At 44.3% G+C, this 15,396-nt stretch overlaps 1 protein-coding gene across 1 annotated transcript; it reads left to right on the top strand.

The window, feature by feature from the left end:
• The first annotated feature begins 10,352 nt into the window (after window positions 1-10,352).
• LOC124708738 (probable serine/threonine-protein kinase WNK2) lies at window positions 10,353-15,144 on the top strand. Its single transcript, XM_047240410.1, has 9 exons — window positions 10,353-10,423; window positions 10,586-10,623; window positions 11,483-11,710; window positions 12,044-12,267; window positions 12,363-12,520; window positions 13,355-13,532; window positions 13,620-13,700; window positions 13,797-13,943; window positions 14,032-15,144. Exons 1-9 carry the CDS (start codon window positions 10,355-10,357, stop codon window positions 14,775-14,777), a joined length of 1,869 nt encoding a protein of 622 aa, XP_047096366.1. The 5' UTR covers window positions 10,353-10,354; the 3' UTR covers window positions 14,778-15,144.
• Window positions 15,145-15,396: the final 252 nt, after the last annotated feature.

Raw genomic sequence — 15,396 nt, 5'->3', positions numbered from 1 at the left:
AACGGACGAGCTGTGTCCTCTACATTAGGTTGCCGGAGGTACTCGTTCTCCGAACGAACCGATCAACCGCTCCGCAGAACCTCTACATCGATTCCAAGCCGGTTGACTCACTCATGCGCGTGTACTCATCTACGAAATCACCGGCAACGCCATATGCAAGCATCCTAATCGCTGTCGTGCATTTCTGGTACGAAGAGAGGCCTACCTTGCCAATTGCATCCACTTTCGCACAGAAGTAGTCGTCGTAGATCTTGACGCCATCCATTATCCGGCGGAACAACGGTCTGGTCATCCGAAAACGACGGCGAAACAAGGACGGCACGAACAATGGAGTGGGTTGGAAGTAGTCGTTGTAGAGCTGGTTGTGGCCGCGTTCTCTTTTGCGGTCCAAGGCGGCCGCGCGCCCCGGCAAGGACCCCCGGTACACGGGGATCTGCGAGACAATGTGCTCGTGGATGAGCAGTGCAGCATCCGTGAAAAAATCATCGTCGGACTCCTCTTCTGACGACGTGTCGATGAAGTTCTTGAAGTAGTATTCGTCATCGCTGTCCACCATGATCTGAAAAGGGACACATTTTAGTTCGAGCATTTCAACGAACACCTCGCAGGCGGAGGCGATCCAAATGCTTCCGTAGGGACCTGCAGGCATGGCCGTCTCAGCCGACTTGCGGTCTGGAAACACGGTCCAGGAGAGCTCTGTAGGATAACGTAGCATAGAAAACAAAAATTTTCCTACGGCGAACACGCAATCCAAGCCAAGATGCAATCTAGAAGACGGTAGCAACGAGGGGATTATCGAGACTCACCCTTGAAGAGATTCCAAAGCCTACAAGAGGAGGCTCTTGTTGCTGCGGTAGACGTTCACTTGCCGCTTGCAAAAGCGCGTAGAAGATCTTGATCACGATCGGTTCCGGCGCCACGAACGGGCAGCACCTCCGTACTCGGTCACACGTTCGGTTGTTGATGAAGACAACGTCCACCTCCCGTTCCAGCGGGCAGCGGAAGTAGTAGCTCCTCTTGAATCCGACAGCACGACGGCGTGGTGTCGGTGGCGGTGGAGAAATCCGGCGGAGCTTCGCTAAGCGTGCGGGATATGGTGGAGGAGCGGGGCGCTAGGGTTTGGGGAGAGGGGGTGGCCGGCCACTATGGGGGGCGGCCAAGCTTATGGCTTTTGTGTGTCCGGCCCCCTCCCCTTGGCCCTATATATAGGTGGAAGCCCCAAGTGTTGGACTACAAGTCTTCGAATAAGACCCGAACCCAAAACCTTCCATATGGTGGGAAACCTTCCCTCCCACTAGAGGTGGGAATTCCACCTTCCATAGGGGGGTTGGCCGGCCCCCTAAGGGGGAGTCCACTTGGGACTCCTCCCCCACTAGGGTTGGCCGGCCATGGAGGTGGAGTCCCATGTGGACTCCACCTTCCTTGGTGGTTTCTTCCGGACTTTTCTAGAACCTTCTAGAACCTTCCATAGAACCTTCCGTATCATTTTATTCACATAAAATGACATCCTATATATGAATCTTATTCTCCGGACCATTCCGGAACTCCTCGTGATGTCCGGGATCACATCCGGGACTCGAACAAATATTCGAACTCCATTCCATATTCAAGTTCTACCATTTCAACATCCAACTTTAAGTGTGTCACCCTACGGTTCGCGAACTATGCGGACATGGTTGAGTACTCACTCCGACCAATAACCAATAGCGGGATCCGGAGATCCATAATGGCTCCCACATATTCAACGATGACTTTAGTGATCGAATGAACCATTCACATACGATACCAATTCCCTTTGTCACGCGATATTTTACTTGTCCGAGGTTTGATCATCGGTATCACACTATACCTTGTTCAACCTCGTCTCCCGACAAGTACTCTTTACTCGTACCGTGGTATGTAGTCTCTTATGAACTTATTCATATGCTTGCAAGACATTAGACGACATTCCACCGAGAGGGCCCAGAAGTATATCTATCCGTCATCGGGATGGACAAATCCCACTATTGATCCATATGCCTCAACTCATACTTTCGGATACTTAATCCCACCTTTATAACCACCCATTTACGCAGTGGCGTTTGATGTAATCAAAGTACCTTTCCGGTATAAGTGATTTACATGATCTCATGGTCATAAGGACTAGGTAACTATGTATTGAAAGCTTATAGCAAATAACTTAATGACGTGATCTTATGCTACGCTTAATTGGGTGTGTCCATTACATCATTCATACAATGATATAACCTTGTTATTAATAACATCCAATGTTCATGATTATGAAACTAATCATCTATTAATCAACAAGCTAGTTAAGAGGCTTACTAGGGACTCTTTGTTTGTTTACATATCACACATGTATCAATGTTTCGAGTTAATACAATTATAGCATGGTATATAAACTTTTATCATAAACATAAAGATATATAATAACCACTTTTATTATTGCCTCTTGGGCATATCTCCAACGATCTCCCACTTGCACTAGAGTCAATAATCTAGATTACATTGTAAGGTACCTAACACCCATGGCATTCTAGTGTTGGTCATGCTTTGCCCTAGGGAGAGCTTTAGTCAACGGATCTGCTACATTCGGATCGATGTGTACTTTGCAAATCTTTACTTCTCCATCTTCGATGTACTCGCGAATCGAGTGGTAACGCAGCTTGATATGCTTCGACCTCTTGTGTGACCTTGGTTCTTGTGCATTGGCAATAGCACCCATGTTGTCACGATAGATGACTAGTGGGTCTAATGCACTAGGAACCACACCGAGCTCTACAATGAACCTCTTCATCCATACCGCTTCGATGAAGCCTGCGAAGCCGCTATGTACTCCGATTCTCGTTGAGGATTTCGCCACCGTGCATCGCTTCGAGCTTGCCCGACTCATCGCAGCACCATTCAATATAAACACGTACCCGGATTGTGACTTAGAGTCATCGGGATCGGTGTTCCAACTTGCATCGGTGTAACTTGTTACAACGAGCTCTTGGTCACCTCCATAACAAAGAAACATATCCTTAGTTCTTTTCAAGTACTTCGAGATATTCTTGACCGCTGTCCGAGTGTTCTATCCACTGGATCACTTTGATATCCGCTAGTCAAACTAACAGCATGTGCTATATCCGGTCTTGTACATAGCATGGCATACATGATAGAGCCTACTGCCGAGGCATAGGGGATCTGACTCATCCTTTCTCTTTCTTCTGCCGTAGCCGGTCCTTGAGTCTTACTCAAGACCTTGCCTGGTAACATAGGTAAGAATCCTTTCTTACTTTCGTCCATTCTAAATTTTTTCAGAATCTTGTCCAGGTATGTACTCTGTGATAGCCCTATTAGACGTCTTGATCTATCTCTATAAATCTTGATGCCTAATATATATGATGCTTCACCAAGGTCTTTCATTGAAAAACTATTATTCAAATAACCCTTTACATCTGCTTAATAGTTCTATATCATTCCCAATCAATAATATGTCATCTACATATAATATCGGGAATGCTACGGAGCTCCCACTCACTTTCTTGTAAATACGAGGCCTCTCCATGACACTCGTATAAACCCGAAGTCTTTGATCACCTTATCAAAGCGTCGGTTCCAACTTCTTGATGCTTGCTTCAGTCCATAGATTGAACGCTGAAGTTTGCATACTTTGTCGGCATTTTTAGGATCGACAAAACCTTTGGGTTGTACCATATACAACTCTTCCTCAATGTCACCATTAAGGAACGCCGTTTTGACATCCATCCGCCAAATCTCATAATCGAAAAATGCAGCTATTGCTAACAAAATCCTCACAGATTTTAGCTTCGCTACGAGTGAGAAAGTCTCATCGTAGTCAACACCTTGAATTTGTCGGAAACCCTTTGCGACAAGTCGAGCTTTATAGACAGTAATATTACCATCGGCATCTTGTTTTTCTTTTGAAGATCCATTTATTCTCGACGGCCTTGCGGCTATCGGGTAATTCTACCAAAGTCCATACTTTGTTATCATACATGGATCCCATTTCGGATTTCATGGCTTCTTGCCATTTGTTGGAATACGGGCTCATCATCGCTTCTTCATACGTCGCGGGGTCTTCATCATTGTTATCCACAATCATGACATTTAGACAAGGATCATACCAATCTGGAGTGGCACGATCCCTTGTCGATCTGCGAGGTTCGATGAGCTGTCTCATTTGAAGTTTCATGATCATTATCATTAGCTTCCTCTGTTGCCGGTGTAGGTGGTACGAGAACATTTTCCGATCTTGCGCTACTCGATCAACGAGTAGAGATTCTTCAATCTCATCGAGTTCTACTTTTCTTCCGGTCACTTCTTTAGTGAGAAATTCTTTCTCAAGAAAGGTTCCGTTCTTAGCAACAAAGATCTTGCCTTCGGATCTGTGATAGAAAGTGTACCCTATAGTTTCCTTAGGGTATCCTATGAAGACGCATTTCTCCGCTTTGGGTTCTAGCTTGTCCGGTTGTAACTTTTTTACATAGGCTTCGCAACCCCAAACTTTTAGGAACGACAGACTTAGGTTTCTTTTTAAACCATAATTCATACGGCGTCGTTTCAACGGATTTTGATGGTGCTCTATTTAAAGTGAATGCGGTTGTCTCTAATGCATAACTCCAAAATGATAACGGCAAATCGGTAAGAGACATCATAGAACGAACCATATCTAAGAGAGTTCGATTACGACGTTCGGACACACCGTTTCGTTGTGGTGTTCCCGGCGGTGTCAATTGTGAAAGTATTCCGCATTTCTTTAAATGCATGCCAAACTCATAACTCAGATATTCACCTCCGCGATCGGATCGTAGAAATTTAATCTTCTTGTTACGTTGATTTTCTACTTCACTTTGGAATTCCTTAAACTTCTCGAAAGTTTCGGATTTATGTTTCATTAAATAGATATACCCATATCTACTCAAATCATCTGTGAAGGTTAGAACATAACGATAACCACCGCGCGATGCTACACTCATTGGTCCACATACATCTGTATATGATTTCCAATAAGTCGGTAGCTCGCTCCATCATACCCGAGAATGGAGTCTTAGTCATTTTTCCCATCAGACATGCTTCGCATCTATCAAGTGACTCAAAGTCAAGTGATTCAAGTAATCCATCGGTATGGAGTTTCTTCATGCGTTTCACTCCAATATGACCAAGACGACGAGTGCCACATATAAGTAGAATTATCATTCAATTTAATTCGCTTAGCATCAATGTTATGTATATGCGTATTACTACTATCGAGATCTAACGAGAAATAAGCCATTCTTTTGTGGTGCTCGACCATAAAAGATATTATTCATAAAAATAGAACAACCATTATTCTCAGACTTGAATGAATAACCGTCTTGCATTAAACAAGATCCTGATATAATGTTCATGCTCAACGCGGGTACATAATAACAATTATTTAGGCTTAAAACTAATCCCGAAGGTAGATGTAGAGGAAGTGTCCCGACTGCGATCACATTGACCTTGGATCCGTTTCCAACGCGCATCGTCACTTCATCTTTCAGCAGTTGTCGTTTATTCTTTAGTTCCTGTTTCGAGTTACAAATATGAGCAACCGAACCAGTATCAAATACCCAGGTACTAGAACGAGAACTAGTGAGATAAACATCTATAACATGTATATCGGATATACCTTCTTTCTTCTTCTTGACAAGGCCGCTCTTCGGATCCGCCAAATACTTGGAGCAATTACGCTTCCAGTGTCCCTTCTCCTTGCGGTAATAGCACTCAGACATCGGGCTTAGGGCCGTTCTTAGGTTTCATAGGAGGTGTGGCAGCTTTCTTGCCACCCTTCTTGAATTTTCCCTTAGACTTGCCCTGTTTCTTGAAAGCTGGTGGTCTTGTTGACCATCAACACTTGGTGCTCTTTCTTGATCTCAATCTCGAGCATCTTTTAGCATGCCAAAGAGTTCAGGAAACTCCTTGTTCATGTTCTGCATATTGTAGTTCATCACAAAGTTCTTGTAACTTGGTGGCAGTGATTGAAGGACACGATTAATCCCCAGTCTGTTAGGAATCACTATTCCCAAGTCACTGAGTTTCTTCGCATGCCCGGTCATGACGAGCATGTGCTCACTAATGGAGCTGCCTTCTTCCATCATACAGCTGAAGAAATGTTTCGATGCTTCATAGCATTCCACGGCCGCATGAGTCTCAAAAATAGTCTTCAACTCTTTCATCAACTCATGAGGATCGTGGTGCTCAAAACGTTTTTGAAGATCGGATTCCAGACTGCATAAGATGGCACACTGAACTTGAGAGTACCGAGTTTTTCGATTTGCGTAAACATTCTTTACTTCATCGGTTTCAGTTTCACGGGAGGGTCACCTAGCGGTGCATCAAGCACATATTGCAGATTTCCGCCATTGAGGAAGATCCTCACATGACGGAACCGGTCGGTGAAGTTGCTACCGTTGCTCTTAAGTTTTTCTTTCTCTAGGAACTGGTTAAAATTGATTGGGGACGCCATATCTACAACATATTTGCAATAGTTTAGACTAAGTTTATGACAAATTGAGTTCAAATTTTAATTCAACATAATTAAAAAATCTAGGTGAACTCCCACTCAAAACAATATCCCTCGCATTGTCTTAGTGATCACACGAACCAAATCCATCACACCTATGCCCGATCATCACGAGACAAGATGTAACTTCAATGGCGAACACTCAAAGTGTTCATCATATCAATCATATGATTCATGCTCTACCTTTCGGTATCACGTGTTCCGAGACCATGTCTATACATGCTAGGCTCGTCAAGGCCACCTTAGTATCCGCATGTGCAAAACTGTCTTGCACCCGTTATATGTACTTATCGAATCTATCACACCCGATCATCACGAGATGCTTCGAAACGATAAGACTTGATAACGGTGCTACTAAGGATGAACACTTTATTATCTTGAGATTTTAGTGAGAGGGATCATCTTATAATGCTACCGTCGCGATCTAAGCAAAATAAGATGCATAAAAGGATTAACATCACATGCGGTTCATATGTGATATGATATGGCCCTTTTGTCTTTGCGCCTTTGATCTTCATCTCCAAAGCACGGACATGATCTCCATCATCAACGGGCATGATCTCCATCATCGTCGGCGAAGCACCAAGGTCAATGGCGCCGTCTTCATGATCGTCCTCCATGTAGCAACTATTACAACTACTTTGAAATACTACTCAACATGAAATTTAAAGACAACCATAAGGCTCCGCCGGTTGCCACAATACAATAATGATCATCTCATACATATTCATCATCACATTATGGCCATATCACATCACCAAACCCTGCAAAAACAAGTTAGACGTTCTCTAATTTGGTTTGCATATTTTACGTGGTTTAGGGTTTTCGAGCAAGATCCAATCTACCTACGAACATGAACCACAACGGTGATACTAGTGTTGTCAATAGAAGAGTAAATTGAATCTTCACTATAGTAGGAGAGACAGACACCCGCAAAGCCACTTATGCAATACAAGTTGCATGTCAAGCGTGGAGCAAATCTCATGAACGCGGTCATGTAAAGTTAGCCCGAGCCGCTTCATCCCACTATGCCACAAAGATGCAAAGTACTCAACTAAAGATAACAAGAGCATCAACGCCCACAAACCATTGTGTTCTACTCGTGCAACCATCTATGCATAGACACGGCTCGATACCACCTGTAGGATAACGTAGCATAGAAAACAAAAATTTTCCTACAGCGAACACGCAATCCAAGCCAAGATGCAATCTAGAAGACGGTAGCAACGAGGGGATTATCGAGACTCACCCTTGAAGAGATTCCAAAGCCTACAAGAGGAGGCTCTTGTTGCTGCGGTAGACGTTCACTTGCCGCTTGCAAAAGCGCGTAGAAGATCTTGATCACGATCGGTTCGGCGCCACGAACGGGCAGCACCTCCGTACTCGGTCACACGTTCGGTTGTTGATGAAGACAACGTCCACCTCCCCGTTCCGGCGGGCAGCGGAAGTAGTAGCTCCTCTTTAATCCGGCAGCACGACGGCGTGGTGTCGGTGGCGGTGGAGAAATCCGGCGGAGCTTCGCTAAGCGTGCGGGATATGGTGGAGGAGCGGGGCGCTAGGGTTTGGGGGAGAGGGGTGGCCGGCCACTATGGGGGCGGCCAAGCTTATGGCTTTTGTGTGTCCGGCCCCCTCCCCTTGGCCCTATATATAGGTGGAAGCCCCAAGTGTTGGACTACAAGTCTTCGAATAAGACCCGAACCCAAAACCTTCCATATGGTGGGAAACCTTCCCTCCCACTAGAGGTGAGAATTCCACCTTCCATAGGGGGGGGTGGCCGGCCCCCTAAGGGGGAGTCCACTTGGGACTCCTCCCCCACTAGGGTTGGCCGGCCATGGAGGTGGAGTCCCATGTGGACTCCACCTTCCTTGGTGGTTTCTTCCGGACTTTTCTAGAACCTTCTAGAACCTTCCATAGAACCTTCCGTATCATTTTATTCACATAAAATGACATCCTATATATGAATCTTATTCTCCGGACCATTCCGGAACTCCTCGTGATGTCCGGGATCACATCCGGGACTCCGAACAAATATTCGAACTCCATTCCATATTCAAGTTCTACCATTTCAACATCCAACTTTAAGTGTGTCACCCTACGGTTCGCGAACTATGCGGACATGGTTGAGTACTCACTCCGACCAATAACCAATAGCGGGATCCGGAGATCCATAATGGCTCCCACATATTCAACGATGACTTTAGTGATCGAATGAACCATTCACATACGATACCAATTCCCTTTGTCACGCGATATTTTACTTGTCCGAGGTTTGATCATCGGTATCACACTATACCTTGTTCAACCTCGTCTCTCGACAAGTACTCTTTACTCGTACCGTGGTATGTAGTCTCTTATGAACTTATTCATATGCTTGCAAGACATTAGACGACATTCCACCGAGAGGGCCCGAGTATATCTATCCGTCATCGGGATGGACAAATCCCACTATTGATCCATATGCCTCAACTCATACTTTCCGGATACTTAATCCCACCTTTATAACCACCCATTTACGCGAGTGGCGTTTGATGTAATCAAAGTACCTTTCCGGTATAAGTGATTTACATGATCTCATGGTCATAAGGACTAGGTAACTATGTATTGAAAGCTTATAGCAAATAACTTAATGACGTGATCTTATGCTACGCTTAATTGGGTGTGTCCATTACATCATTCATACAATGATATAACCTTGTTATTAATAACATCCAATGTTCATGATTATGAAACTAATCATCTATTAATCAACAAGCTAGTTAAGAGGCTTACTAGGGACTCTTTGTTTGTTTACATATCACACATGTATCAATGTTTCGGTTAATACAATTATAGCATGGTATATAAACTTTTATCATAAACATAAAGATATATAATAACCACTTTTATTATTGCCTCTTGGGCATATCTCCAACAAGCTCACCTCCGGCGGAAACAGCGCAGCTACGAACGGCGGGAGGTGTTGCGACGATGAGAGGACAACAGCGCCGGCGGCGGCGTCCTCCGACTCTGCTACGACGCGGCGAAAGCAGCGCGGGGCCTCGACCTATGCTTCCGCCCCGCTTGTCGGCGTCTCGACGACGATGGCCGGCGTCGACGCGCTCCCAAATCGCCGGTCCGTGGGTGGCGGCGGAGCGGTGGGAGATGTGTGCGACGGGGTTGTGTTGTGGGAGGCAGACAGGCGGGCCAGGGGCGGACAAGGGGAGGACGCGAGCGACCAGCCTTTCGCGTCCGCGGCCACGCAAACTCGTCCAAGATTTGGGCCGGGTTTGAGTCGTCCCGGACGCCGCGGCCATCCGTTTTAGTGATGGGTCCGCGCGCTGGGCCGCGGTTTTGTCCGCGGTTTTGTCCGTTTCGACCCATCCGGACGCGCGGGCGCGGGATGGGTCGCGCGGTTGGAGATGCCATTATGCCGGTTTAATGGAATCGATGTGTTCCACGTAAAAAAAAAAGATAGAGATATATACAGAACACTGAAAAAAGGAAAAAAAATGTAAACGAAATGTTTGACCGTAAGCCTTGGTACGATGTTGGCCCATTACTGCCACTCCTAAGTAATAAGCAGGCTAAAAGCGACTAGGCTTTGTAGCCTCGGACAAACAAACAAAGTTCCATTTCCGGCCTCGCCCGTCCGTCGGTCACGTACTCCGGCCACCATTTGCGTTTGCTCAGATCACGGTGACTCGGCACAGTCGCCATGGGCGCCACAAAGGCTGCTGCCGCCGCTTTCCAACCCGCCACGGGTCACCTGTGATCCCAATCAACCACCGCGCGCCGCCCCAACCGCGCGCGGACCGCCGGACCGGGATGCCTCCGCCGGAGACGGAGACCGAGCCGGAGTTCGCCGAGGTCGACCCCACCGGCCGCTACGGACGGGTAACGAAATGGCCGCCGCCGCCACCCGCCCCCCTCTCTCTCTCTCTCTCTCTCTCTCGATTAGATTCGCCGGACGTCCACCGTGTCCATTCTTTCTCCCCTTATTACTTCGAGTCTATCAACTCTGAACTCATCCGGGACGTCCCCTGTTTGGTGTTGCAGTACACGGAGGTTCTCGGCAAGGGCGCGTTCAAGACGGTGTATCCTTTTCCCCCACAGATCACATCATTCTCTCTGCCATTGACGCGCGATTCCGAATCCTTCCGATTCGTCTGACTCGCCAAGATTGGTTCAAGATTCGGTTTGCCCGGTTCACTGAGGGGTTCCGCCATTTGAAACAGTCTCAAGGAGCACTTTCTGATTTCTTGAATTTTCTTGCCGTAGTTTTTGGTAGTAGTAGTTCTGCCTTGTATTTCGGAGGGGGGAATTTGAAGGCCATCTTCTCTGGAAAAATCTGGCATCTCTTCTTCTTCTTGTCGTGATTGTAAGTTTAATTAGCTGCCGTTGACCTGCTGTGGTTCCTCGATGCACTGTCACTTTCAAAGTTTCCCATTTCCCCGCACCTGCTGTGCATTGGCTGGCGTACACCTGCTGCTGTCCTTCTATGGACCATGTGTCAATCTAATTTCGATTGAATTTGTCGACTGAGTGGAGAGATGCACACATACTTGATTAATTTAGCCATGATATGTCTTGCGAGGGTTGGATATCTCGGAGGATGATCGCCGACTTTACGCGTGTAGCTGTTCACCACTGTTTGTGAAATTGAGATGACCTATAGTAGAATGTGCCGTTTTTGTGCATGTTATGAGCGTTACTCGTATCCAGGTTTTTGTTGCAGTTTGTTTTGTTGCGCATTCTGCAGTTCGTTGGGGCACATTCTGCAGTCCTGGCGCAAAAGCTAGACACGCATCCTAGATGTTTATTGCGCGCCATGTCCACAGTCTGTAAAATAATTCTTTCTTGATCACATACCTTTGGTAACTTCTACTTTCTAATTCTGTCTGCCCGTATCTTTATATGGACTTGGATTCCTTAATTCAGATTCGATTGTCATAGTTACAAGGCTTTTGATCAGCTCGAAGGGCTAGAAGTTGCGTGGAACCAGATCAAAGTCGGCGACATATTACGGAACAATGATGATTTGGAGAGGCTGAGATCAGAAGTGCGGCTGCTTAAGACCCTCAAGCACAAGAATGTAATCAAATTCTACAATTCATGGCTTGACAAGAAGAACAACAAAATAAATTTCATCACAGAAGTCTTCACATCAGGAACACTGCGCCAGTTTGTGCTCTCTTCCCCTCTTTATTACAGTTACAATTACAATATTTCAATAAATTTGAACACGTGTTAGCTGCTGATGTCACATGGTTTAACACTACCGCCATTGTTCAGTGATAGATGTCAGTGTTAAGATGTAGATGAAAAATTAGCCTCTTCCCAAACACATACTTTGGATCCTAGCATGGATGCAGCGATAACCAAAGAAACCAACATTGTAGAAACTAACTCAACATGTTTGGTAGAAACTAATTTAACAGAATGAGTGCATCTACATTGTTCTGGCGCCTAAGCCCTTACTGAATGTTTTTTTTTCGATCATGTTATCTTTTCTAGGTACCGTATTAAGCACAGGAAGGTAGACATTAGAGCTTTGAAGAAATGGTCAAGGCAGATCTTGAGTGGTTTGGTCTACCTGCATGGCCATGATCCACCAATCATCCACAGAGACTTGAAATGTGATAATATATTTGTGAATGGAAACCAGGGCGAAGTTAAGATTGGAGATCTGGGGTTAGCAACCATACTAGACAATGCACGATCGGCTCACAGTATCATAGGTAAACAATTCATTTCTTAAATCTTCTGTTACTTCTTCAGTTCTTCTTAATTTGGAGTTTTGGATATTTCTCATGGAGCCCGTGTTTCTTCATAGGCACACCGGAATTCATGGCTCCTGAGCTCTATGATGAAGAATACAATGAGCTTGTAGACATTTATGCATTTGGGATGTGTTTACTGGAGCTTGTTTCATTTGAGTACCCATATTGTGAATGCTCCAATGCAGCACAAATATACAAGAAAGTTTCTGATGTTAGTCTGCTTATTCTTTGCGTTATTTTCCATGTTTCTTTGCTGAAAATTTCAGTCAATCAGTGATTATCAAAGTATTCTTGCTACATGATCGTAGGTGCATTCAATGGCCCATCTATTGCTGATACTTGCAAGTTCATCACTTATGCAATGTTAATATCTTTCTAATTTCAATGTCTATGTACCATTTCATAAGTTTCTGCATGCTGTGCTTATGCTTTTGTTTTATAATTAGCAAGTCCGACGGAATTGATTCCAAAATAAATACATAAAAATAAAATGTTTTTAGACATTTGTATTGTAAAATACCATCTTCACAGAATATCAAGTGTCTTTTTGATTGTTGGTATAGTAGAAGTTTCAATGCGAAGTAACATTCAAATTTGTGATGTTATAACTTCCTCGTGTTGTAGTTGCTTTTATTTTATACCAAAAAAATGCTTTAGTGTTGATAGGGCTGTATAATGTTCTGTACAAATAATATGACTTGTCTTTTCAACTTTTGATATAGTAGAAGTTCTGATACATAGTAACATTTCATTTGACATGTTTCCAGTAAGAAAATATTTTCACAGTAAACATGTTTGTGAACATAGGATCTTCTCTGTTCTTCTATTCATAAGTTTACCACTGCAGTTAAGCTATTAAATACAATCTGTGAGACTAGACCTGCAATTGTTAATGTCTTAGTACTAAAATGAACCAACTTCAAAAATAGAGATGCATAAATGTCCAAGACTACAAGGAAATTTTTGCTTTTTTGATCATTATCTTACAATATCATATTAACTACACTACCGTCTGACTCTCCAATCTCTTGATTTGGTATTACAGGGTGAAAAACCTGCTTCACTGGCTAAGATTGAGGACCCTGAAGTCAAATTCTTTATAGAGAAATGCATCACCCAAGCTTCCCAAAGGCTCTCAGCGCAAGAACTATTAGTGGATCCTTTTCTCCTAGACGTTGATGATGAGAGGATATTTTATCCACCGTCAAATGCTAATACGTCAGGTACATGAGAGAACATTTCTAATTACAGATGCACAATTTAGTAAATTTGCTCTCTTCCTTATTATAACCTTAGAATGAACATAACAGATACCGTTGGCAGTTCAAACCCAAGCTCAAATTACAGATATGATAGAGTACCATCATCTGTTGGTTCCCGAGAACAAACAGGTAAATTTCAGTGAGCTAACATTGTTATTCGAACAAATAGCTGACTAACATGAGACTTTACTCCTTTTTATATATCAATCTTATGGTGGAATGCAGGTAGCATGCAGGGTTCACATGTAAGTGATACCCACATACATGGCAACATTGATCGACATCCTTCCACCGGTCGAATAATCACTGTCGAGAGTCAGCGGAAGGATCTAAATACAATTTTTTTGAAATTGAGGATTGCTGATTCAACAGGTATATATGGTGGAATCTGATTTCAGTTATCACTAGGTCGATAGTTTGCTATTTGTCTTTTATGCATTTGTTGCGTTGCAATGTGTAGGTCATGCCCAAAACATCCACTTCCCATTTGACATTGAAGCAGACACTTCGATTAGTGTTGCAACCGAGATGGTTGTACAATTAGATCTTACAGACCAAGATGTCACATCGATTGCAGAAATGATAGATGCTGAAATACGGGCACACATTCCTGACTGGTCGTTTGATGAATCTGTCGACACCCAAGGAGATGAAATAGCTAATTCTGAAAACGGCAGTTCAGAAGCCGACGATGAGATTTCTGAGCTGCGTAATGAACATGATGCGACTAATAATGGTTTCACCCAAGAGCAGCTTCCTTCTGGGCGGAAGTACTGGTCTGACTCACCTAGAAGAGACAATGAAATCTCTCACTCGGTTGAGGACCCACAAATTGGTGATAGTATGCCAAATGGGACATTGAAACAAAATGATGCGCATGATACTGAGAGTGATGAGAAGCCTGAGTTAGAAGATATATGTGGGCGTATATCGTGCTCTTTGACTCTATTGAACCCATCTGGGGTCGGCAGGAGTTCTGCTGGAGCTTCTGCTGGCACTAGCTCTTGCTCCTCTAACGATGGGCATAGCACAACAGATCCTGCTGAAAGGTTAGCAAGTTTGTTATCGCAGCAACAAGAGGAGCTGAGTGTGCTGCGAAAGAAGCACAAGGCTGACATAGAGGAAATCCTGAATGACGTGCCTGCGCAGCATCGCGAGGAAACTTTGACTAGGTGTCGGTTGAAGGCAGATCAGAAAAACATATGACAGGATTTAGCTGTAACTCCATGTACATGTTTGCTGCGTCTTTTTCTTATGCCGGCACCGAGGAGTTGCTTAGAATCATTGTTGTGCATACTTGGTCGTTGCCTTTGAGCTGGTCTCCTTTTTATGGAATGGACCAAGCTTTATGTATGGTACTCCTGATCGAAGCTGTTTAGGGGTTTTTGAAGTCAACCGAAGGTTTTTGATCAGCTAGCCAAGTCTACAGATACCATTATCATGCCAAAAAAAAATTGTTCATAAGTACAATATTTTCCTTTTCTCCCTTTTTGTTGTAAGTTGTAATGTCAACCTTTTTAGATACATGGATGTTTGCTTACATGCAATCAGATATAATGTTGAATTGTTCCCATCATGTTTGCGTCACATGCTTTCCCAGCCCCTATTAGCTGTTGTATGTGTGTGCATATACATACATCCTTCAGTCATCTCTGTTTCTGGATCATGCATACACATATTATTTATATATTTGTGAAGTGCCAAGTGTGTGTGTGGCCTGGAGGATGGGAGCTGGCCGTGGAACTCTCTCCACTTGCTGACTCGTCTCATCAGCAACAGATCTGGAGTGGCCAATGATATGATACATAAATAAACAGTATGTGCA

This window comes from Lolium rigidum, chromosome 4 (assembly GCF_022539505.1).
Source record: "Lolium rigidum isolate FL_2022 chromosome 4, APGP_CSIRO_Lrig_0.1, whole genome shotgun sequence".
NCBI classification, from domain to species: domain Eukaryota; kingdom Viridiplantae; phylum Streptophyta; class Magnoliopsida; order Poales; family Poaceae; genus Lolium; species Lolium rigidum.
This window is presented reverse-complemented; position numbering and strand designations above follow the sequence as displayed.